Genomic DNA, 26917 nt, shown 5'->3' on the forward strand with positions numbered 1-26917 from the left:
CTTTGGGCTAGCGGAACGGGCTTGAGCATCTTACTGGCAACATGACTTCTGGACCCCTTCAACTCGGGCTCGTTAACTGCAACAACAAATACCTCACTGCCGAGGCTTTTGGATTCAAGATCAATGCTTCGGCAAGCAGTTTAAAGAAAAAGCAAGTGTGGAGCCTGGAGCCAGCGGGTGAAGATACTAGTGCCGTTTTACTTCGGAGCCACCTAGGCCGGTTCCTTTCTGCAGACAAAGATGGCAAAGTGTCGGGGGAGAGTGAGACTGCTGGACCCGAGTGCCGGTTCCTGGTCAGTGCGCAGGGGGACGGGCGTTGGGCGCTGCAGTCCGAGGCGTACGGCCGGTACTTCGGAGGTTCAGAGGATCGAATTAGTTGTTTCTCTCCTTCGGTTTCCCCTGCCGAGAAGTGGGGAGTTCACTTGGCCATGCACCCACAGTTCACACTATATAGCGTGACCCGCAAACGATATGCCCGCCTGAGTGCCAATGGCGACGAGTTATCCGTGGAACGGGACGTGCCTTGGGGTGTAGACTCGCTCATTACTCTCATTTTCCAGGACAATCGCTATAGCATACAAACCCCTGATCATCGCCTGTTGGCCTCCGATGGCAGCCTTAGAGACGGGCCCGGTCCGGACACCGGTTATACGCTGGACATTTCATCTGGGAAAGTGGCATTTAGAGCCAATGATGGTCGTTACTTGACCTCTTCCGGCCCAAGTGGAACCATGAAGGCAGGCAAGAACAGCAAGGCCGGGAGAGACGAGCTGTTTGTCCTGGAAAGAAGCTGCCCGCAAGTGGTTCTTACTGCGGGGAACGGGAGGAACGTGTCTACAAGGCAGGGTAAGCCCATTGCGCCAATGTATGTATGTAACTGTACATAAGGCAATTGTAGTGCCCAAGCTTCACCCCAACACTCGTATTGGCACAAAGATTTCTGTTCCCAAATCTAAAGCTAGAACCTTTAAGCTCGGCCTGCGCATTGTTCCCCATTAGCAGTATGCATGTGATGCCCCCGAGATTGTACATTTGTGTTCTTCCAATCATTGCTTCTCTATTTTATGCTGTATGTAAGTGTATGCTGTAGGCCACATTGCAAATAAAAACGTAAGGAAAGAATGTCTTATAACGGAAACGCATGTCCTAGGATTGGGAAGGTCTAGACAAAGCATGCAGGCACAATAGTGCGACTGCAGATTCCTCTCCCCCAATCTTCTGCAGACCTCCCCACCCACCCCTTCTTTCTTTTCGCCTCCTCCTCTCAATCCCTTGAATTTTGCGGTAAACCGCTATTCATTCTGCCTAGGAACAGAAACTGATCGCCTTCAGACTGTTGTCCTGAACGATATAATATACATTTTTTATATTGCTTTACTGGCTTATTGGTGTTCTTTAAGCTTGGGTGTACCAGGGGAGTAGTAGTAACCCAAAACTGTTTACTCGTTTAAATGGTTCCTCTACCAAACCTAATTCGAAGCAACTTTACAGATTTTCTTAATACTTATAGTAATATTTACAAAATGTAATTTCAGTTGAAAGCAGTATTCATGGCTTCTTTACTCTAGAGCTGACTTTTAACAGTCGTGTTTCTTTTAGGTATTGTCTGCTTTTATTAGCAGGCTTGCAACATTGTTTCAGGATTCAAAAGCCGGGGCTGTAGAAAATGGAAACAATCTGATTCTGCTGTCAATAGCAACTACACTTACAAATAACTTAAATAAATATTTGTGGTTACGTTTTCTTTAGCAAGAATAAATATTTTGGGTGAAGGGCCCCCCTAAACAACTCTGATGCAGTGCTGTTGCCATCAGAAGGCGCATTCAAATATGTTAGTAGGTGGGACTAGTTTTCAGAACGTTTGGACAAACATTTGAAATCTTAACATTTGTTCGGTGTAGGCCTAAGCCTAGAGCATTTACCAATGTGCTTGTTTATAGTAATGTTTTTGCATTATACTGGCAGCTTTAAGAATTAATAAACTGACAATACAATCCAGCTGTGTTCGTTTATATAAATGCAATAGTTTCACAGTTTTAACTTTTTACCAATTTATTTCTATACAAATGCAGACGCCAACACAAGAGCTTTTAAGACCATGCCCACACTAATGTGGTAGCGCAGTAAAAACCTAAATGGTTGGGGCTCGCTGTAGGGATATCATTCTTTATTCATATGTGAAAGAATTATATTATGTCATATTAAGTAAGGGATACACAGAGTTTTTTGGTTCGGGATTTGGCCTTTTTTTGGCAGGATTCAGATTCAGCCAAATCCACGCTCCTGGCTGAATCCGAATCCTAAAAATCATGTGACTTTTTGTCACTTAAACATGGAAGTTGAAATTTTTTTGGCGTGCACTGCATATGCGGCGACATTTAACCCATCCAAAACCTAATTGGCACATGCTAATTAGAAACCTGATTCCGTATTCTGCCAAATCCTTTACAAAGGATTCGGGGGCTTGGCCCAATCCGAAAGTGGATTAGTGGTGCATCTCTAATATTAAGACACACCCTTAAATCCATATGCCTCCACTGTGAATAGCACAGCAATCCCCAGAATATAATTACACACCTTAGGGACCATATAATCATTATTTCCAAATGCTAACAAACTCCCAGAACAAACTGCTGTCAGGTTTACCTCCCACAGGCCGCATAGGGCAGGTAGAGTATGGCACATACAGCATTATGCTGCCTGTGTATGTGCCATACTCTGCCTGCCCTACTTTGCCTGTGTGTGTGCCATTATCTGCCTGTGTGTGCAATGCTCTGTCTGCCCTGTGTTGCCTGTGTGCCATGCACTGTCTGCCCTATGCTGCTTATGTGCCATGCACTGTCTGCCCTATGCTGCCTGTGTGTACCATACTCTGCCTGCCCTATGCTGCCTGTGTGTGCCACTGAGTTTAATTGAGTTTGTTGTTGCATGTAACTGTTTCAATCTTGCTGTATGTATGCAATCTTGGAGCAGCGGTTCCATGGAGAATTCACTTGTGAGAGTTTTGAGAGAGTGTGGGTTTTCTTAACAGTATCTGCCTTGTAGAATCTAAGAGGACAGCTTGCAATATTGAGAGGACTGCAAACTGGGGGAAGAATAGGTGACCACTTACAGGGGCTAGTAAAGTGGTGGGTGAGGACATGGCAATTGAGGTAAATGAGGGGGACAGGTTTGTTACAGATTAAAGGGCATGGAAGGGCTGAGTTGGTGGTCCACGCCTAGTTCACTGCTAAAGTCTTACCATTTCAAGTGAAAATTTTTGGAAGATATGGCAATATGGCATATATGGCAATTTCAGGACAGATTAATGCATGACCGAGGGATTGGTGTGGTATTTGGGAACTGTGCTAAATTTTTCATCAGCTACAGACTCTGGCAGTGGTGGGCTTTACCTCAGTCATGATGGTTCAGCTGTTCGTAAGATCAGTAATTCATTGTATAGATGGAATGTTTTAATTCATTGCTGTTCTCATTTTATTATCCAAGAAGGAAATCTAAAAGTGGTATTCTTTTCAGTATGGACAATAGAGAGGTCAGAGTTTGAAGACCCACTATGTTGGGGCACAGATGGCTCCGCTCAATCAAGTAGTTGCTGACACAGGATATGGTATTTAAATGTCTTTAATGTAAAGAAGCCACCACAGCCTGAGGAAATTTACCATCAAGCTCTTAGAAAGCTTAGCTCAGTTTTAGCCAAGCTTCTTTTTCTGATTTTTAAACTTGCATCTGGTGTGGTACCTACGGACTGGAGAAAATCTGATGTTAGCCCCAAATTTAAAGGAGACATATTGGATAAATGGGAAAAACCCTAATATTTTAGGCAATTATGAATAATATACGGTGCTGGTTTCCCTTTGGGCTAAACATTAATCCTATCTGTAAAAATGGCCCCTTTTGTTGGAGTTCCCTATAGATCCCCTCTTCTCTGACCATGTTTGAAATGAAGAGTAGGCGTGTCCTAACGGTCCCTGCCAGAAGCACAGTAGGAGGGGGAGAGCCAATCACAGCCCTGCAATCACAGAAGCACAAACAGGCATCAGTTCCCTATCGGGTCAGCCTAGCTGCTGATTGGTTCCTCTCCTACAGTGCACTATACTGAGGGCCGCCGGCTCCCCAGCTCATCCAGAGAATTCAGCCAGCAGGAAGTGGAACAGATGGGCGGGACTAGTGGGGTTTTGGGGGAATTTCTCAATAAATCAGTCTGAAACACAACTTTTTTAAGCACAATCCTTCTATATCTAGAGGAGTATAATTCACTGGTACATTCTTAATTTTTATAGGATATGTCTCCTTTAAGGGATTACTATTTTAGCCTGACCGTTATACTCCAATAAATTTGACATCTGTGATGAGCAAGTTATTTGACAGTTGAAAGAATTACATTCAAGAGTATGCTCTTCATAATGACGAGTAATAATCAGCATGGTTTATGAAGGACATGTAGTGTCATACACATTCAGTTGCTTTTATATTAAAATGAATATGATGTTGGACATTGGGGTTGCAGTGGATGTGATGTTTTTTTATATTGCCAGAGTGTTTGATACAGTGCTGCTTTACTCCTTTCTAAACTAAAGACTGTAAGGTTTTTTATTTCCCTGTATCTCTCTAAGGATTCTTTCATGTTGTGTATTTAGTATTGTGTAGGCCTGTGATAATTCTTTCTAAAGGGTCATGTATGTGGCGTTTTCTTCTCAGTGAATTAAGTTGTCGCCCGTGTTGTTGGCCCATGTGTTTTAGATATGTATTGGAATTTGCCTCAATTTATCTTGTATAATTTCTTACATACAAAGGCATGTCACCCGAAATATGAATGCCAGAGGCCTAATGAATAGTTTGATGCCCAACATGGATAGATATAACAAAGTCTGTGGTATTTATGGACCCCAAATGAAACGACGCATCTAAATTTTTTCGCCTGCCAACTAGGCATTTGCAAACAGAGCCCCATGACCGCATATTGTCTCAAGACACCCTGACTGTACCGAGACCCCCAGAAAGCCATATATTTTTAGAACATACACATTCTGATGAATTCAAAATAGGTAGACTTTTTTTTTTTTTTACACAACTGCCAAATAGCAAAGCTTTCCTTAGCGGTTTCTGAAAACCACCTAAAAATGTTGCAATATGCCACATGTATTTTGCACAATTTTTTACATACAAAGGCAAATCACCCTATATTGTCTGCTGAACAATATGCATAGATATACCAAAGTATGATATGTATGGGCCACAAATGAAATAACGTATATGAATTTTCTCACCTGCCACAACAAGTGTATGTGTGTTTGTGTATGCAGTGTGTACACTTGAGGTGCATGTGTGATCGTGTCTGCTGTTAGAAGTCAGGTCCTGTGACACTAATTTGTTGAAGATGTGTTCTGCCTATTTTTTTTTTCACTGAAACATATTTTTCAAATTTTCTTGCATTTATGAATCCAAATTAAAAGATTTTTTTTCCCTGACCTAGTTTCCTTTCTTTCCCTCTGTAAACAAGTTGGGTTTCTCAAAATATAAAAAAAGGTAGCTGAACTTTATATCTATGTGCAGCTTATAAAGATCAGATTTTTATTGAACTATTTTGCGGTTTACTAACTGTTTGTTGTTACTTTTCATAGTGCAGTATCAAAGCTTAAAGTTATACTGATGCCAAAAAACTATTCTTCAAAATATGAATATACATTAAAAGTTACCTATAGCTCACACTGATGGTTTTTGCTGATAGGGCTGCTTTTGTAAGTAAATGTGCCCATACACCTTCAGATCCGCTTGCTTGGTGATGTTGCCAAGTGAGCGGATCTTCTCCCGATATCCCCCACCTACGGGTGGGCGATATCGGGAGAATCCAGGCTAATTACATTGTTTGGCCCTGGGGCCAAATGATCGAATTATAACAACAGGTATAGGCTAAGTCTGTCTGGGTACCGCATCAACGAGCCGATGCGGTCCCCGATCCGACTAGATTTTTTTTAACCTTCCCGAACGAGATCTGGCCAATTCCAGGCCAGATATCAGTCGGGCAGGTCCGTCGGTAGTGCCCATACACAGGCCGATTAGCTGTCGAATCAATCTAAGGAACCAATATCTGCAGCTAGAATTGGCCCGTGTATGGGAACCTTAACTGTTGTTTGAAGTTCCTAAACCTGACTGCTTTGCCAACCTGACTGTCCCTTCTCAGTCTGTCAGGTATAGCGTCTAATGTGAATGGACTATTGCTGCACAAATATGGCAGTCCCCTCAAACAGAAACCTGGGTGGTCAGATAGGTAATGTACAAACATTGGGCAAATTACTTTTTTTTTTTTTTTACAAAAAGGGTTAATTTCTGGTTATAAGGAACATCGTGGAACGTGCAGGCTCTCTCCAACAAGATACTGTGCGGTGAGCTGAGACAGGCTAGTGTATATACTTTATATTGTTTAATAATAAAACCATACCTTGCACTTGATAAGAACAAAGCTGCACAAATGGCAAAACAATCCTATTGGGTTTATTTAATGTTAAATGATTTTTTTTAGCAGACATAAGGTACGGTGATGCAAATATTCCTTAATCTGCAAAACCCCAGGTCACAGGCATTCTGGATGTTAGGTTGTCCACAGGGACATTACTGATCTTAAAGATAAACAAGGTTGTTAAAGAGCCATTTAAAACATCTGCACTAAAGTATAATATTACAGATATGGGATTTGTTATCTGAAACCCTCTTATCCAGAATGTCTGAATTGCAGAAGGCCATCTCTTATAGACTCCACTTTAATTAAATAATTCTTAAGTCTTTAGCTGTAATAGTTAACATGACCTTGTAGGTGATTCTAACTAATATATGATTAAATCCAATAGGATTAATTTTTTTTAATAGATTTAAGGTATGGATATCCAAGTTACGGAATGACCCCTTATCCGGAAAACTCGGTCCTGAGTATTCTGTATAACCGGTCCTATGCCTGTACTACCCAACTAGTTTTCTTATATTTTTAATTATATGCCTGAGAATGCCGGAGTAGCTGTAGTGGAAAACTATTTGCTTAATCATTGAATAGTGATCTTGCTACTTTGCATCATAAAGTTTGTGCAGCTGTCCACATCCTGCTTAGCAACGGAAGAATTCTTTAATATATGAGAGACTCTGTGTCCTGTTTGATGTTAGACAGGATTTTATTTTGAGTTACTATTTCCTACTGACCTTCATGCAAGGCAAAGGAAATGTTTAACAATTTACGTCTGTCGGTATTAAGGTGGTTTTTTTTTTTTCTTTAAAGTTTTTGTGTTTGCTTATCCCTGTCTGAGTTCTATGTATCTCAGCGCTAAACTGAGACTGAGCTTAACTTCAAGCTGACTACACCAGTCTATGAATGCGCTGCTGATCTCTGCATGTTTAAGGAGGTGGAGCGGGTTGCTGAACCCCTCTTCAAGTGATTACTGTATTGATAAAAGTGCTTCTTTTTTTTTTTCACCAATCTGGTGAGAATTTGCAAAAGTTGGTCAACACCTTTTCTTTAAAGGGGGGTTCACCCTTTAAATTTGGTATCTTAAAGAACATCCTATTTATAGCAACTTTGCAATTGATCTTTATTTTTCATAGTTTCATTACTTGCCTTTTCATCTACCTTTCAGATAGGAGTCAATGACCCAGACAGACAAAAAAACTAGTATCTTTCTATTCCTTTGCAGTTTCATATTCCAGGCTGTCGGTTAAATCACTGCCTGGTTTTAATTTGTGCAAAAAAAAAGCTATTTTTAATGATAAGGATTTATACTAGTAAAATATTTTATTCTATGCTCCAAAATGCGTCATGTCTCTGGAACATTTGTAAACCAGTGATTTATGACCTCTATACCAAATTTTCAAAGCACTAAAGTAGAAAATGGCATAGTTTAAGATTCCAAAGGCAAAAAATCCTGGAACATTCGGTTTACCCCAGGAAACTGCATATATCTGAAAAGTACACATTCTGCCCCAGATGGTGAAACTCTCTCTACTCCTAATTAACATCAAAGCTTTTCTAAACTTCTGTAAACTTTCTATAACAATGAGGAAAATTCTGAAAAATGTCCTGAAAGCTTTCATTTCCCATCATTATATCTCCCACATATAATGTGGTACCAAGAAAATAAACCCTAAATATTAATGCCAGGGGGGTCAACAAATGTCTTGCATTTTATGTGGGGTAAAGCCACAAACCATACATTTATACACTCTAGGGTGAATTCAAAATGGGTAACAGTGACTCTCTACTGAGTTGCAAAGCTTTCCTGAAGTTATTCCTTTGATAAAATACTTGCAAAGTGAAAGCTTAAAGGCTATTTTCAACATCTTATCTCCCACATATCATTAACTACCTAGAAAAAAACACCATAAATATAAATGCCAGGGGTCCACCAAACCATTTGATGTGCTTTCTGCATAGGATTACCAAGGTTCTGGCACATAGAAACCACAAAATTTACTTGGTGCACACATTTTATGAGATATTTCTACTGCCTAAAAAAAAGTCTGATTGAGGTTTGGTAAGTACCCAAATAGGCAGGGTCAAACTGGCAGGTGCAGGGCCCACCGGGGCTACCACCCCAGGGGCCTCTCTTCCCCCCCCCCCCCCCCCCCCCCCCCCCCCAAGGTGCCCCGCCACGCTCCGTTCCCTGACGTGCCCCCCTAACCCCCCCACAGAGGCCCCCTCCCGACATCATCCCCTGAGTGCACATAAGTGAAACGCATCCGGGGAGGACACTTGCGACTGGGGGATCAGCAACAGGCATCGCATTTGGTCCGCAGGGGCCCACCGGGTTTATTGCAGTGTGACCCTGCAAATTGGTAAGATGTCCCAAGAAAACCTCAGATTTTCAGAAAGAACATATTCTGCTGAATCCAAAATGAGAGTATTTATTTTCACTGCAAACTACCAAACTGCAAACAATGGTTTTTATGAAATTTTCTGAAAATTGTTTGCATATTGCACTATTATATGTCCTGCATTGCAGGGCATATAAACAGCTTGAACAGCCCAATATGCATAGATTTACAAATTTTTTTAGTATTTGGTGCACAGAGGGAGCCAAATGAAAATATACATATGAACGTTTACAACTGACTCTGGCTGCTCCAGTATATTATGTGCCTTAAGACCACCTAACCATATGAAGACCCTAGAAAACCATACATTTTCAGAAAGTGCACATTCAGACAAATTCTAAAACAGGTATATACGTCTTTCTACTGCAAACTGCTGAACTGCAAAGCTATGCTAAATGTAGCAGTTTTATAAAAATTTATGAAAATTGCCTCATTACCCCATTGTATGCCCACATTTCATAACATACTAGCATAAAGCATGCTAAATATGAATGCCAATGTCCACTGAAAAATTTGTTGCTCAATATTCATAGGTTTACCAAACCATGTGACGTGCAGAGGGCCCCCAAATGGGGCCACTCAATCTGCACCTCTGCTCGTTGGCTGGGGAATGACACTGGAGCAAAGGAGTGGCTTTAAAAAAAACTGCTCCTCAGCTGAGTTCTGCAGATCGTAGAATCTACATTCTGTGCAACATTAAGTGCCACAGATTGTAGAACATATGTTCTGTGGATAAAGGGTTAATGTTCAACTACTTGTAAAGTAGACAGTGGTGATCCCAGTTACAGAAACCCCAGATCCTGAGCGTTCTGGATAATAAGCCATATACCTGTATTTACTTTACTGTATTTAATAAGCCCCATACCTGTATTTATTTTTATATGTCCTGATGCAATGGTATTAATGTTATACAATTCCTAGCACAGCACAAAGATTTTACCAAATTTTTTTTTCTTTTGACCTTTCATAGCCAAAAAAAAAAAAAAACTTTGGAAAAGAAAAGTCCACAGATAAGGCAAATGTTTTAATCAAAAAGTGATCTAGGTGGGGGAGGAAGAGACGTATGTACAGGTAATACAGGGCTCTTGCTGTATCACTTGCCAGCCGGGCCCAGACTTGCAATCCGTGGGTCCTGGCAAATGCCCCAGGGAGCTGCTGTAAAATGCCAGAGAGTCACTTTTTAGTGGACTGGTGGGGTGGGAGGAAGGGTTGATGTTAGGCTCTACCATTTTAAGTATACAAAGGCCCAATTTTGGCTCTCACCAGACCTGTGAAAAGTTTTATAATGTGTAACAACGATACAAGCTAATTGTATTTCCATGTTAGTAGTGGGTGTGGGCAATGGGCAAACACGAAACACCCCAATACAAACTTTATATAGTTTGAAGAAATACACGTCCATCTCTAAATAAAACCTACCTAACTCCTAGTTAATCTATGTTAAGCCACCTGAAGTCTCTCCAATTGGCCTGGATAAACTTTATGCTAAGAACTATTTTTAAAAAGGTATTTTCTCACCTGCTTAAAAAGCCATCAAGTTCTGTTCTTAATGCTATCTATCTGCCAGTACAGAATGCTCTAGACCTGGGGTTTTCCACATTAGGGATCTTTCTTTAATTCGGCTCTCCATACTTTGTCAACTTAAAAAAACATTTAAAATTTAAATAGACTCAATACGATTGTTTTGCCTCCAATACGGATTAATTATATCTTTAGGTAGGATGAAGTACAAGGTACTGTTTTGTTGTAGAGAAAAAAATCTTTTTTTTTAATTTTTTTTTTAAATAGTTGTTTACTTTTACATGCTCAAGTCTCTTTTGAATTTCCTCCTGAGTGACCCATGTGTCAGTAGCTAAATTACTAGAACTGGGCATATTAAAAGGGAAGCCTTCATTAGCTGGCTCCTCAGATGTATAGACTGATAAAAAATAAGAGTTCAAAATTTCTGCTTTTTCCCTGTTCAACCAACTGACCCCCCTGTGATCATAAGGGTCCCACCCATTTTTTTTTTACTCTTTACATACTGCTTGCTGCAGTACCCCTTGCCATCTCTATTTTAGCTTGCCTGATTTTTTTGCCTGCTTTATTTGCTTCCTTGTACCTGATGGAAGTTTCTGCTGTCCCAGCTAATTTGAACATTTTTTTTCTTTCTCCCCTTGACATTAACACTTTTTAAAAAGTTGTCATTTAGCATATATCTGCTAGCTTTCTCTGGCTTAGCCGCCCCATTACTCCAGTCAATGTCTGGATAATTAGTCCCCCATAATAACTAATAACCTAGTTGTGAAGACTCCTCAATTTGCAATAGTAGCTGGGCCTCATCCTCCTCCACTTATACAGGGTGGTTTATAGCATACACCAATGATAATTTTCTGTGTAGCCTTTAGCCCTGCTGAAGTCTCTACCCAAAGGGATTCCACACTGTCCCCAGTCATTTCTTTAGCACATGGCGTAAATCTAGCTTCACATAAAGACAAAAACCCCTCCACAATTTTTAATTCCTCTGTCCCTCCTAAAAAGAGTGTAAACATTTAAATTCACAGCCCAGTTGCATGTTTCATCCCACAGGGATCAATGTATGCAATAGACTTCAGCTTTCATAGTTTCCCTTCTTGGGACTCTTTCTAATTTAATAATTTCCTATTTGAGCATTGAAAACCAAAAGTGCATGGCATATTAGGGCCTTACCAATGTTTATGAAAGAGAACATGTGCCATTGCTAGGCAATAAATAACTAGTGCATATTTAAGTAGTGTGCCATTTACAGTGCCTGCAGCTAGAGAGTAGAGGGGTTTGCTTGTTGTGTGGGAGCATTCTTAGTTGGGTTTGTGGTTGTCCTTTATGCAAAGAACAGAGCTGTGTAGAATTTCCCCCTGGGATATGCTTAAAGGGGACCTGTCACCCTAAGAAATAATTCAAAATTATTTTCTATTGTGTTTAAGCAAAATAAACTTCACTTAAGTAATCTAAATCTTGTTTCCTTCAGTCCTGGAATTACACAACCACATCAAATAGGCAGGTGCCATTTTGTGGGCACTGTTATTAAGGCATGCTTTGTATCACCCCAAAATCTTGTGTATGTGCCAGAATGGGGGACCAGATGTCCTGGCCCATGCACTGGTTACACAATTAGATGGTTAGGAGGGAGGGGGAAAGTGAGAGCTGCATTGAAAGTTAAAGTACTTGTCTGCCCCACCTCTATGCCTAAGGCATAGAGGCGGGGCAGGCAATATATGATTGACAGCTGGGATTTTTAAATGCCTTTATAATGGGTTTGGATGTGTTAATATAAAAATGAATTTTGGTTTGTTTCATTTGAAAATGACTTTTTTATTATACAGCTTTTTATGTCTGGGTGACAGGTCCACTTTAGCAAATACATATAGGAAAAATAATGCAGTGGGACTTGCACATTTCCAGATATGTATGACATTAAGTGCTTTGTTCACCTTGACATTTTCACCACTACAGTGGCATGCGAAAATAAATCTACCATAGGTCTTACAATTCATATTTGCAGTGTGGAACTTTGCTGACTGTTTTGTTGAAGCGCAGCTGTTTAACAGTAGTATATTCCGATCTGTCCTCAGAGGGGATAATGATGTAAAATGATTCCCAGTAGTGATCATTGTTTTGAGCTATCTGTATTTTAATGACATATTTAACCAATTGTAATTATTGTATTTCAGCCATTATGTTTTCAAAGTGAAATGTCTGTTAATATGTATGTGTCCTGTGTGCATGTATTTCAATAAACAGAACAAAGGATGATAAAAAAATTTGAATGGTTTTTCCCTGTATTAAGGCTGGGGATTCTCCCATGTGCCATTAGCCTTATATTGTAAGGCTGACTCTTACTGTAAAAGTAAAATATCTGAACAGTAAGCATACAAACTAATACTTTCACTTTAAAATACTGCAGGGGCCTTAGGCACGCAACATGCAAGCTGCACTACAGGGACCTCAGGTGCACAAGATGCAAGCAATAAAAAGCAAAGGCCTTGGGAGCATAAGACACAAGCAATTAGCAACAACAAAAAAGCAATTCTACTATTTTTTATGAAACAGTAATTAACCAGTTTACTGCCAGATGAATTTCTAACATTTTGCACTAACTCAGTTTAAAAGATTTAAAGGCAAAAACAGATTGCAACACTGAGCAATTAGCAGTGGTTTTTCTTGTGATTTGGATTTCTAGTTGAAATAAAAAATACTTGCACTGTTCGTAGCCTAAAAGTTGAATAAAATGTCAAATCAAGTATATATATAAATAAAGTGTGTACATTTAAAAAAACACTACCAGGTCTCAGATGAGATTTCAAGAAAGCTGCTTGGAGTCAGCAGGAAGCTCCCAGATGCTCAGCAGTGAGTGGAGACCTGGGAGTGCTGTAATTAACAGGGAAACATCAGGCACATCACTTAGGTCCTCTATTTGACTCCAGTTGGATACTGATCCTAGCCTGAAGGACCCACCACCCCATCTGTCACCTAACTGATACAGTATGTCACAAACCAAATCTGTGTTGCTGCCTTAATTACTAAAGGATATGTTGTAATGGAGTTAGGCAAGGAAGAACATTCTTTCATATTTTATGAAAGAAACTGCAGAGTTTGTTTATTAGGGTTGGATACAACAGCCATATGCTTTCTCAACTGTACTGCTGTATATCAAACTTCCAGTTTTACAGAAAAGTTTAGTATAATACTATCCATAGTTAAAATATGAGTTTAGCTTATATTTAGGGACTTGCATAATGTTTTACTTAGCCTTGAGTATCTACTATCAGAATGCAGAAATATGGCAGATAGGAAATGTTTTATTATCTTCTTTATTTAATGACCATTGTCTGCTTAATTTTAGGTATTGATCTTTCAGCAAATCAGGATGAGGAGAGTGACCAGGAAACATTTCAACTGGAAATCAACAAAGAGACAAAGATGTGTGCTTTCCGGACTCACACTGGAAAGTACTGGACCCTTTCCAACAATGGAGGGATTCAGGCATCTGCTTCTACACTGTGAGTATTTTAAAACAATTTAGATCCGCTATGGACCTTTTATGAAATGTGACTTTTCATTTTTTTTTTTTAACTACATCTTAGAAGCTGCATATGGGGCTCATATATAGCTGCATATGGGGCTCAATTCCGGCTGCCCAGGCAAGCACAAGAACAAGTCACCAGTAAGTTACAAATGTGTGGTTATCACTGACACTGCACTTCCTGAGGTTTCAGTGCCTGTATTACTGCTTCAGATTCAGCCACTTAATGCATGCTAACCACTTTGCTGGTAGGCTTTTTGCATTTTATTGTATTGATTTGAATCCCTTTTCAATACATGTAGTAGATCCATTATCTAAAGACCCATTGTTCAGAAAGCTCTGAAATGCTGTTGAGTTTTCCACAGTGTTATTCTTAACAAACAATTCTTCATTTTTTACTGATTTGCTTTTTTCCATGAATAAGCCAGCATATGGGACTGGATCAGACAGATTAGTGGTGTCGCATACAAACGATTTATTGATCACAAAAATTTGATCCATTCTTTTCTGTATACAGTTGAGGGGTCAGTTTCCACCTGATAAGGGGCGCAGGTGGCTCAGCTTAATCTGGTCAGTGATTATATACAGGATATGGTACATAAGGTGTTTTTTTTTTTTTTTTTTTGTTTTTTTTAAAAGATTTTATTTTGCATGTTTTATATTACAAACAGTTAAACAATAGAAAACATACTAAAGAGGAAAAGAGAGGAGAAAGAAAGAAAGGAAGGGGGGGGAGGCTAAGGTAGCAGTTCTGGTTATACAGAATTAAAATTTGTCCATAATCACTAACTTTATAGGTTTAGCCACGTGCCCCATATGGCGTTAAATTTATCCGGGCATCCCCTTGCTAGATAAGTCAGTTTCTGGCTGGGAAGGGAATCATCAACCAATTTTCGCCAAAATTGAAAAGGCGGAGGATCTAAGGACTTCCAATGCATTAGGAAGGATTTTTTTAGCATAGTAAAGCAGCTGCAGATAGCACAGTCTAGAGTAGGAGCAGAGTTGCAGGTCACCGGTTAGACCCAGGAGACAAATTTCCGGATAGCGTATGTTTGGAAGGCAAGCTTCTCATTGAGGAACTGCAGAATTTCACCCTAGAATCTCTGTATCACTGGGTAGGACCAGAAAACATGAAACAGAGTACCTACATCGCTTCTGCATTTGGGACATTGGTCGGACACATTTTCAAAGATTTTGGCCAGACGGTGGGGGGTTAGGTATGCTCTATTTAAAATTTTTTATCTGAATATACCTGTCCCTCACACAGATTGATGTTTCCGTCACTTGTTTAAGGGCATCCGACCACATCTCGTCGTCAAGTGCGGGGATATCACACTGTTCATACTTATTTAGGTCCTTATGTACAGTAATACCAAGGTATTTGAATGAGGACACAACTTGAAGTTGTGATATGTGGTCCGGGGTACCTGGGGGTAGGGGGTCTATAGGAAATATAATCGACTTAGAGTGGTTGATTCTAAGCCCAGAATACCAACCAAATTCAGAAACCACTGCCAGGAGGTTCATCAGAGCTTGATGTGAGTTTCCCAAATATAACAACATGTCATCTGCATAGTGATATTTTTTTGTTTCCTATGCGTAAACCCTCAATTGCCTCATGTGTCCTTATACGTACCACCAGAGGTTCAATGGCCAGGGCGAACAACATTGGGGAGAGAGGACACCCCTGGCGAGTGCCTCTCTCCAGAGATATGGCCTCTGTGAGCCTGCCGTTGACTAGAATCTTGGCTCGTGGGCGGGCATACAGCAACTGAACCCAGTTTCTGTATCTAGGACCAAAGTGATATCAGGTCAGTACTTCCCAAAGGTAATGCCACTGGGCAGTGTCAAAGGCTTTGGCTGTGTCCAATGCCACCACAATTCTATTCCCAGGGTTCTCATGCGAAATTATATTAGTGAATAAGCGCTTTATATTAATATCTGTGGCTTTGGAGGGCATAAAGCCTGTCTGATTTGGGTGGATCAGCTCTGTTATAACTAGTTTAAGTCTATTAGCTAATATTTTGGCAAATATCTTGATATCAGAGTTTAATAGGGATATAGGTCGGTATGACTCATCGATCAGGCGGCTTATCCGGTTTAAGATGTGGGTGACATAGGCATCGTAGCAGGAGTCCGGCAAAATATTAGGTTGTTTATTACCATTAAATAACTCTACCAGTTTAGGGGATAGGAAGTCGACATACTACTTATACCATTATACGGGTATCCCGTCTGGGCCGGGTGTTTTGCCTGAGGGGAATGCTTGGTACATAAGGTTTTACTTTGAAATCAAAATGAATGTGAACAAGGCAACGGGGGCAGATGCAATCTTGGGTAATGAGAGCGCTTAGTTTGATTTAAGACAGGCCTCTGTTTCAAATTTTCTCAGACTTGTTTTTATCTGGTATTGGAATTATACCAGCTTTCTTCCAGTCCATTAGGTAATAGGTAATAGATTGGAGGACAGCTGGTATAATTCCACTACTTAAAATTACGATCTGAGCCTAGCAATTATGTCAGTTTATTCTGTGGTTGGCAGGTTTCACATTCACAATTTTTATAGAGAATGGCATGAACGGTTATCAACATGGCTTTATGTAGGATAGGTCATGTCAGTCATAATGGCATATTCTGGGATAATTGAAAATACAGGAATGAAAAAAGCAGCTTGCCTATATGGGATCACGGAAAAAGGCATTAATTCTGGAAAAACGTAAAATCATGGGTTCTACTGTGTTGGGAAATTTCCAAAGCATTTGATACACTGCCCCACAAATGACTGCTTTCTAAACTAAGGTCTGTTTGTAATGTTTGTACATGGATATAAACTGGCTACAAGGTTGTTTAGAGTGGGTGGTTGTCAATAGGAATTCATTCTGTTCTCTGAGTAGGGTAGTTCTGTAGTTCTTAGTGGGGTTCTGTATCGGGTCCACTTTTATCGAACTTGTTAATGATTTTGGGAGTAAGTAATGTTTTAGTGTTTGCAGATGAGACACAATTATGCAGCCCATAGGGAAACACGGACCCTGCTGGCACCCGTAAAGAAGGAAATTTATCCATGCCTAGGATGTGCGCAATGTGGTATCATTCTAAAAGGCTCTGCATTTAGCCATCCACAGTTGGGCAAAATATATCAAATAATTGTCACTCATTTTACTAATTATGCAGTCTACTACATTTGTCATTGTGGATTAAAATATGTTGGAAACACAATATAGCCTATTGGGGATCTCCCAGCATTGTTTTACAGTCAGTAATGTATTCAGAAAGTATTGATATCGCCTTTTGCACATCACTATAAGCAGGCAGGACATAATGTCTCTCAGTTGCGATATGCAGTGATAGAATCGATTCCAGTGTTAAGATATGGAAGTAATAGAGAGCTGTAACACTTAAATACCAAAACTCTGTGAAATGGTGCCAAAAAGCCATTGTGTAAAAAAAAAAAAAAAAAAAAAAAAAAAAATATATATATATATATATATATATATTTTATTGCATAATTTATTATGCGCACACACAGTAACTTTGTGAAGGAGTACAACTTAGATCAAAGTGATCTATAAAGGTACATAAGTATCTTCATTGTAACAATATTAGGAAGGTGACGGTCAACATACTACAACTTGAGTTTTATGCACCATGTTATCAGTGTTGATTAACGGTTATTTGCAGAAAGCCCAAATAAAACTTGACTGCACCATATTGGGGGAACAAGATTGGAGGTCCTCCTAGCAGGTCTGCCATGGATCCAGAGCTTTGCTTGCCGAAGGGCACCCTAACAGCAATACTCACAGGATGTGTCCTCAGAAGAGCTGTTTTGCTCTGAATGAAGAGCCCTGTGTAAGTGATGAGCTAGAAGCTATCACACAGCTAATATATATATTAAGTGGTAGTGCAGAGCTCATCCATGAACTTGGAGCTGTTAAGCAATTAGAGGGAGTGTTATCAGGCACTGTATAGAAGGCAGGCAGTGTAACACATCAAATGCTGTGGCAGATAACCTGTCCCTATAATATGGTAATAAGAGACAGCTTAAGATGTTTTTTTTTTTTTATTGCTCCATGGCATCTCTGCACAGAGAGCTAGCTGAGAGCTGCTCAGGTTAGAATCATGATTAATAGTGTCTGTAAAATTACTGTCCCAGCCATATACTGTTAAATTGACGCAAGTACATGTACGATCCACTGCACTGATAGGGGTAACTGATAGACATTTTGATCAGCCACCCAAGGAAGTCGATACAAAAAAGAACAGTCGCTCTGTATATTCTGCAGTTATTTGGTACAACCCAGATATGGCTATGCATCCATTGGTTGGCTGGATTCTTAGCAAGTGAGGGAATACAGAGTTATGGGAGATAGCTCTTAAAGTGGACCTGTCACCCAGACATGAAAATCTGTATAATAAAAGTCCTGTTCAAATTAAACATGAAACCCAAATTCATTTTTATATTAACACATCCAAACCCATTATAAAGGCATTTAAAAATCCCAGCTGTCAATCATATATTGCTTGCCACGCCTCTATGCCTTAGGCATAGAGGCGGGGCAGACAATAACTTTAGCTTTCCATTCAGCACTTCCTAGATGTCACTGCACATCTCACTTCTCCCCTCCCTCCTCCTTATCTAACTGTGTAGCCAGTGCATGGGCATGGGCATCTGGTCCCCTATTCTGGCACATAAACAAGATTTTGGCATGATACAAAGCTTGCCTTAATAACAGTGTCCACAAAATGGTGCCTGCCTGCTTGCTTTGATTGAGTAATTCCAAGACGAAAGGAAACAAGATTTATATTATTTATATAGCGTAAGTAAAGTTTATTTTGCTCAACTAACAATATAGAAAATAATTTGGACTTATTTCTTAGGGTGACAGGTCCGCTTTAATACACGTTGATCCAGGGGCTGGTCCGATAGCCATCAAGGAGTCGGGAAGGAATTTTTTTCCCCTCTGTGGCAAATTACAGAGGCTTCAGATGGGGTTTTTTGCCTTCCTCTGGATCAACTAGAAGTTAGGCAGGTTATATATAGGCATTATGGTTGAACGTGATGGATGTCCGTCTTTTTTTCAACCCAACTTACTATGTTACTATGTAGAAGATGGCTACTTCAGGATAGCAGCAATAGTAGCCCAAACATAATTTACAATGAGATTAATCCATGGTTATGACAAACAACACATCATTATAACAATCAACTTACATTTGAAAAAAGAAACTTTTAATGACTGCAACAATCCTTTTAAATATTGAGGGTATTTTAGTGTACTCTGCTCAAGCATACTTTTGAGTGGAAAGTTCTATGGGGAGAAGAGAAGCCATGGCTGCCAGATTTGTCAGTCTATTGCCTAAAAGCTGTAAAGGTAATTGATTTTGATTTTCATGCCTTAGTGATCATTTGTTTTGCTGCCAGGAAAATCACTAAGTGTTAAAGTTTCATAAAGCCAGCATATTTACCATTCAATAAAGCTGATAATGGATCTCATTTTATATTGATGGGAAATATGCAACTAGACATGGGAGGGTGCAGCAAGTAATTCTGTGGAAGATAGGTTAAGGTGGCCATACACGGGCCGATTGTAGCTGCCGATATTGGTCCCGATTTGGCAGCTTATCAGCCTGTGTAGGCGCAGCAACGAGGGTCATGCCCGACCAATATCTGCCCTGAAATTGGGCATATATCGATTGGGCAGGTTAAAAGATTTAGTCTGATCAGGGACCGCATCAGCTCGTTGATGCAGTCCCCGAACCGACTGCCCCATTGCCATCATTATAATTCAATTGTTTGGCCACAGGGCCAAACGATCGCATTAGCCTACATTTGCCCAATATCGTCCACCCGTAGGTGGGGATATTGGGAGAAGATCCGCTCGCTTGGCGACCTCGCCAAGTGAGCGGATCTTAACGTGTATGGCCACCTTCCGATGAGGTAGTGGCCATAGTTAGGGAAAATGGGGGAGGAGGCTTGGCTGAAGGAACTGATAGTAATAGAAAGGAAGCACAAGTTGGATATGCAAAATTCTCATGCTGGTACCAGTATTAAATGTGTGTTCACAAATGCAAGGTTTTAACTAGTAAAATTGGAGAGTAACTAGTAAAATGTCATTTAATAGTTCTTTAAGAACCACCCTATGTAGTCAGAGGGAACAGAAGCTGCATTTAATGAATATAAACACTAAAACAAAGGTCTAAAATGAGGAGTGCACTACAACAGAAGACCAAACATGAAGGAGCTTTAGTTTCATTTTAGCTCAAGGAATAAAAAAGTTATGATTAAATCACAAATCTTTGTTCAGCAAGTCCTACTCATTGAACTCATTTTGAACAAGGGTGTCTACTATCCCTTTAAGCTTGTACTGTAGTGTGTGTGTGTGTCTGTAGTTCATGACTGGCATGACCATTTTTGGGGTATCATAGTCTTCATTTTCCCAAGCCACCATGGCAGCACTTCACCAACATTGGGTAATCCCCGCCCTCTTGAGGTGACTGGACAGGAAAGAGTTAATCACAGTATAAAGCATCCCCCCTCCCATAGCCACTCGTCTTTTTTTCCTGTCCAGGTCACTGGTACACGCTGCTTACCTATTGTAGGGAGCGGCGTTTGAAACTTAGTAGGGGAGTTTTTGTCCCTGAAGGTGCAGCAGACGTAGCAACAGCATGTTGTTCTGCGTAGTTCTGCAGTGTGGGTCGGGTGCGCCTGTGTGGTCCGCACCCTTGGAACGCGCCGGGAGAAGTGAAGGAGCCGTTTGTTAGGAGTTTAAGGAAAATTTGCAAAAAAGATATCCAGTAGAGGAGGCATTCTCCAAAGTGTGGGATAGCCCTCCTAAAGTGGATGCTGCGGTGGTTCGTCTTGCAAAAAATACTACCCTTCCTGTGGATGATGCGGCTGCATTTAAAGATCCGATGGAGAAACGTTTGGAGTTTAATCTTAAAAAATCATTTGGGGCGGCAGGGGCAGCCTGCAGACCGGCAGTGGCCTTAACTTCAACTTCCAGGTCCATGAATGTCTGGCTGGATAATCTGGAAACCGCAATTACCTCTAATGTAAAGAGATCTAATTTGAAAGAGATGCTCACTGAGATGAAATTGGCAACGGAGTTTATTGCTGATGCCTCATTGGATTTAGTCTAGCTGTCGGCAAGATCCATGGCCCTTTCAGTAGCCTCAAGGCGAGCGTTGTGGTTGAAGCCCTGGATGGCCGACTCATCCTCCAAATCTAATCTTTGCCAATTAGCTTTCGAAGGTGAGATGTTATTTGGAGAAAAGTTGGGCTTGGTGGTGAAGTTCTTATTCTCTGGATACAAGAAAGGCTTCAGCAATAGCACAGGTGTCAGCCTTGTCAGCATTGACAGAGAAGGCCTGGTCGGAAGACCCTCAAGTTAAGAGATTTTTCAATGCCTTAAAAAGAATCTGTCCATATTTTAAACCCAGAGTTCCTCCCTGGGATTTGCCATTAGTCCTAAAGACTTTAATGTCGACTCCATTTGAACCATTGGAAAAGGTCTCAGATTGGAATGCAACCTTGAAAGTGTTGTTATTGGTTGCCATAACGTCTGTTGGGGAGTTATGCTCTCTTTCAGCTGAAGAACCCCATACTGTGATATTTGAAGACAAAGTGGTCATGAGACCAGTTTTCGGATTTCTGCCAAAGGTGGTGTCCCAGTTTCATGCTGAGCTGGAAGTGGTGCTCCCTTCATTTTGTTCAAATCCCAAGTCCGAACAAGAGAGACTTTGGCATACTTTAGACTTAGTTCGGGCAATATTGTCTTACTTAGAACGGACAAGTTCGTGGCGGAAAACAAGCAAGTTGTTTGTGATTCCAAGGGGTCCAAGAAAAGGTTTGGCCCCATCCAAGGTAACGGTCAGCCGGTGGATTGTATCCTGTATCGTGTTGGCATATCAGTTGGCTGGCAGAGAGGTCCCAAAGGATCTTAAGGCACATTCTACCAGAGCAATGGCTACATCCTGGGCGGCAGCAGCCAAGGCTTCGCCAGAGGCAATCTGCAAAGCAGCAAGATGGTCTTCTGCGACTACTTTTGTCCGGCACTACAAGCTGGATGTGTTGCAGTCCCAAGAGGCGAGATTTGGGAGAAAAATTCTCCAGGCAGTCATTCATTAATGTCCTGGAATAAAATTATTAAGCAGCCTCTGATTGTCCCTCCCTTCTTTCTTAGCTTGGGGAATTCCCAATGTTGGTGAAGTGCTGCCATGGCTTGGGAAATAGAGAAATTTATTCTTACCGTAATTTCTATTTCCAAGTCACTCTTCATGGCAGCATTCACCAACTTCCCTCCCTTCAGTTGCTTGGTTACTAAGACGAGTGGCTATGGGAGGGGGGATGCTTTATACTGTGATTAACTCTTTCCTGTCCAGTGACCTCAAGAGGGCGGGGATTACCCAATGTTGGTGAATGCTGCCATGAAGAGTGACTTGGAAATAGAAATTACGGTAAGAATACATTTCTCTATTTTGCCGCTTCTAGGTAGTGCCTGCTACTGGACTGGTGATGATTTGCTGACATATTTAGGTTTCCATTCAGGCCTATAAATACATATTGAATCTACATGTGCACTCTCCCCTTTGCAAAGTGGGGGTATAATGGAGTTTTGAATGTTTTAATCTGCATTATGAAGTTACTGTGGTTTGATTGGGGTAAGTTTGAGCAGATATGTGGTGTAATATAGAATATCTATACACTAACTACTCCAATATTTGGAAGGCATCTAAGCTCTGATATACTGCATATAGTACCAATATGTGTACCCAGGTACATTGCATGATCAGGAATGATACAGAGATCAGTGACCCTGTAATGGTTATTCTTGGAATATTTGCTGGTTTTAGTGTTTTTGTCCCCCACAGTTGCATTGGAATTGATTGCACGTTTCTTTTTGTACTTGTCTCTAGGTTTTACATTTGCAGCACTAAACTACAGTAATTTTTACTGCTTTGCTAATTTAGATTCATCAGGCTGTGGAATGATGCAAGAAGCAAGAAAGGTTGCATTTATTTTATTAACCTTCACAAACCTTATTGTCTTTAAATAGTACACCAAAAATAATGAAAATGGCCTTGGGCTGCCTTTATCTAATGTTTGCTTTTTCCTCCACCCACTTTAAATTATCTTCCACAGTCCCATTTTTCTTTTTATTTTCTTGCAGGAATAACAGCTGTTATTTTGATATTGACTGGTGCGACCGTAGAATCACCCTTAAGGGAGTCAATGGAAAATTTGTCACAGCAAAGAAGAATGGCCAACTGTCAGCTTCTATAGATACACCAGGTAGGACAGATTACATTTGGGCAATGTTATAATTAGAAAAATTATTCAAAGGCTACTAAAAAGAGGGTGGATTCTTCACCACCTCTTCAATATTAAGCAAAAATTATGTACAGTACTTTTTTAACTAATTTTTGAGTTTCTTGCTTTTGCTTTTTTGCTGTCTTTCTTCCTTTCTCTTTTTTCCTATTCCTTCTTAAAAAACAAACAAACCCTGAACTTTCTGGTTTGTATGAGCTGCATAGAATAAAAAGCCAGTCCACTTAGATGCCCTCTGTATAATGAGCATCTCCTGGAAGGGATTTGTTTGTACAGAGGGCTTTTTAGTGCAAGAAATAGCAAAAGTATTTCTGAATAGACATACACAGAATGTTTTTCACAAGACCTGTTGAACTAATATTTGCCCTTTTAAGACAAACGTGTAGAGGGGTGATGAGGTGTCACTATTAAAACATGCATTATATGCTGCTTTATGCTAGTTCGTTCAATGTGTGTATATACGACCATTGATTTCTAAATTACTGCACAAAAATAGAAGGAAATCCGTTGATGAAAAAGAAACTGAAGGGGTGCCATGCATGAGGCCAGCGGTCAAGGTTCTTAAACAGTGGGCTATATATTATAGTATGGGGGGGGGGGTGTTTAATGGCTAACTGAGAAAATCTGTGCTGTTTTTTCACGTCCCTTGTCCACTGATACTTCCCATTGGTGCATGCATATACAAACCAGATCATCTTCTATGTGAATAGACTTCATTGCAGAGCAGTGGGTATGCATACATGGTCAGGCAACAAAGGTAAAATTGTCCAGTCACATTCTTAAATGTATATTTAGTGGCGGTGTTCTGATTCATGCTTGCTTTTCGGATGCATTTTGGGGGGAAAAAAAATTGTTTTGAAAATCCTTATTTTCTTTACAGCAGAGACGGAGCTGTTTTTAATGAAGCTTATTAACCGTCCACTGATCGTTCTGAGGGGTGAGCATGGTTTCATTGGCTGCCGTAAAATGACTGGAACCCTTGATTCCAATCGCTCCATTTATGATGTATTTGAACTGGAATTCAATGATGGTGCTTACAGCCTCAAAGGTAAGAACCGGCAGTGCTGGTTGCAACAAGACTAAAATTATAGTCAACATGGGTAAACACGTGTGCAGCAGAGAATGTCTTTGCTGATTTCTGCAACATAAAATCTCGCACACTTGTAAAATAGACACTGCAGTAACTAAGGACCTAAGTACAGTGTCTAAGTAGCAGATAGGTTTCAAAGTTAAATGTATGGTTATGTATTTGGGATGTACAAATAAACAAGTCTGTTCTATACCCTTTATGGAAATAAGGTAGATTCTTATTGTGAACCTGTTGGGTAATAACATTGCTGACTGGTATTCCCTCTTACAGCCAAATGCAAGGTATTGTAAAAGATGTTTGATTTATGGGAAGAGAGGTTAGTTCCTTAACTTCTACAACATCTAGAATATTCACTGATGAAAAAGAAAGTCAGAAGAGCAACTAATCAAATAAAGGGTATAGAAGGCTTTGAGGAAAGCCTAGCCAAGTTGGGATTGATTACATTGGAGCAGAGGTGCTTAATGGGAGATGTACCATGTATAAATTGAGCAGAGAACTGTGGAAAAGGTTCTTTTCCTAAAGCAATAGTACAGGCAGATATATTAGACAGTAGGGGAATACCTTTTACGTAATGCAATGTAATGTATAAAGTATTTTCTCAAACTGGGCAAAAGGCAACCAAACTGCAAATCAGTCAACTTACAAAATGGAAACATCAAATATTGCATCACTTTTTTTTTTTTTTTTATAGATTCCACTGGGAAATACTGGACTGTGGGAAGTGATATGTCTGTTACCAGCAGTAGTCCCACTCGGGTGGATTTCTACTTCGAATTCTGTGACTACAACAAAGTGGCAATCAAAGTCAATGGCCTTTATCTCAAAGGTGACCATGCTGGTGTTCTGAAAGCAAATGCGGAGACCATCGACTCTTCCACACTCTGGGAATACTAAGCATAATCTGGGGCTAAATCATTAGCCGTGTCAAATGTGTCCCTTGTGCCTGTTTGCTCTTAACAGGGCAATATAATACAAATCTTGTCTTGCTTGGAGTAACAGTTCTTTCTTTATTTTAGTCAGTATCTGCAGTTTTTGACCAAATATACACCTATAGCCTTCTATAGGTGCCTATAATATACACCTATAGCACTTCTTTGGTGCAGGGCGTTGTTTATTGCCACAATCTTAGTACCCTCTACTGTTCTATAGTAAGTTTTTAAAATGGATCCTTAAAGAAATGCAGATGTGGATAATTTGACCCATGTCATATTTTAATATTTGTTTACATCCATTAACAGAACTGCTTCTTAACAAGGTATTTTTAACTCTGGTAGGATTCCTGGGATTGACCCCCTTGCTAGCTTTAAGAACTATATTAGTCTTTAACAGTCTTGATGAGGAGAAAAGAAAATGTCATGTCTTAGGAGGCCCTTTAAGTGGCAGTGGTCATAATTTGCCAAGTGCTAGCTATTTTGAAAAAATGTTTGCTTTTTTAAAATAATGCGAAACTTGCACATTTAACAATTTATGCCTAGTATTTCATAGGGCCATATTCCTCCCTGTAGAAAGGTTTATGTAATTGGAAAGGTAGAATATTAATAGTAATAAACAGTATTAAATATCTTTTATTTACTTTTATGTTTACTGATAAGCCTCATCTCAATGTTTGACATATTATTTCGGCAGTGAATTTAATATACTTTGTGGTGCTAAATGACAATGCTCTAAATTTTAAAATAACTCAAATGTCATAAAATGTATCACCAACAGTTGATATCAAAGATTGAATACGTGGTATTGTTTGTATATTAATCTGGGCTATTTAATCTGTCTGCTGTACCACTGATCTGAACACCAGTTCAGTGAGCAGATGTGACTAAAGGCTCGGTGGTTTCGCACTCCTGTGAATTGATCTGTAAAGCTGCCACATGCTGATTATAATGTCTTAAGTGCCATTTTCAGAACATCGCAGTGTAGAGAAATAAATACATTTTGTCCCAGTAAATGTACTGTACTGGTGTGTGCATTTTCCCTCAAGTTCAAAACCTCAAGGTGCAATTATCATTTGTTTACTTATTGACAGGGCTCTGAGCTTAATTATATTTCTTGTGTACTACTCATTTCTGAATAAATAAGGATGAACACAATGTATGTTAAAGAAACAAACAAATGCCCTTTGTGCTTGAGATGAATGAAAAGGTGTAGAAAATTGGCTAGTGGCAAAAATTGTAACATTTATGGATGTATCAATGTGGACAAAATATTCTGATGTGGTTTTAGCACCTGACGTTCCACTGAATAAGGGTTATGCTGCTGACAATTCTGTTTTTTTTTGCTTCACGTAACTGCGCCTTAAAGGTTTATAACACCTTGTCATGCAGCAGGTCCTTTAGCTACAGCTGTCAATGCCTGGACCTCAATTTTCCAAACCCCCTGCACATTTCTTTGTCTTGATCTATAATTAAATTTGTAAATGTTACTTGAGGTGGAACTTTTAGTGACACTAACAGTACCAGTAACATTAGCGTGTAATGTTACTTTGCACTGTTACTCACTCTTTAATGTTACTTGATTATTTGTAATGGTGCTTAATTACTCAGTAATGGTATTATGTTACTCTGGAATACTGTTGCGTAACATTAGCGTAACAGTATCATTATATGGTAAG

General features: G+C 39.9%; 1 protein-coding gene across 1 annotated transcript; it reads left to right on the forward strand.

The window, feature by feature from the left end:
- On the forward strand, window positions 1-26254 carry fscn1 (fascin actin-bundling protein 1). Its single transcript, NM_203797.1, is given in 5 exon segments — window positions 1-846; window positions 13715-13871; window positions 23062-23183; window positions 24100-24267; window positions 25001-26254. Coding segments are annotated over 5 exon segments (1455 nt in total). The 5' UTR covers window positions 1-41; the 3' UTR covers window positions 25204-26254.
- Window positions 26255-26917: the final 663 nt, after the last annotated feature.

This window comes from Xenopus tropicalis, chromosome 9, assembly GCF_000004195.4.
Source record: "Xenopus tropicalis strain Nigerian chromosome 9, UCB_Xtro_10.0, whole genome shotgun sequence".
NCBI classification, from domain to species: domain Eukaryota; kingdom Metazoa; phylum Chordata; class Amphibia; order Anura; family Pipidae; genus Xenopus; species Xenopus tropicalis.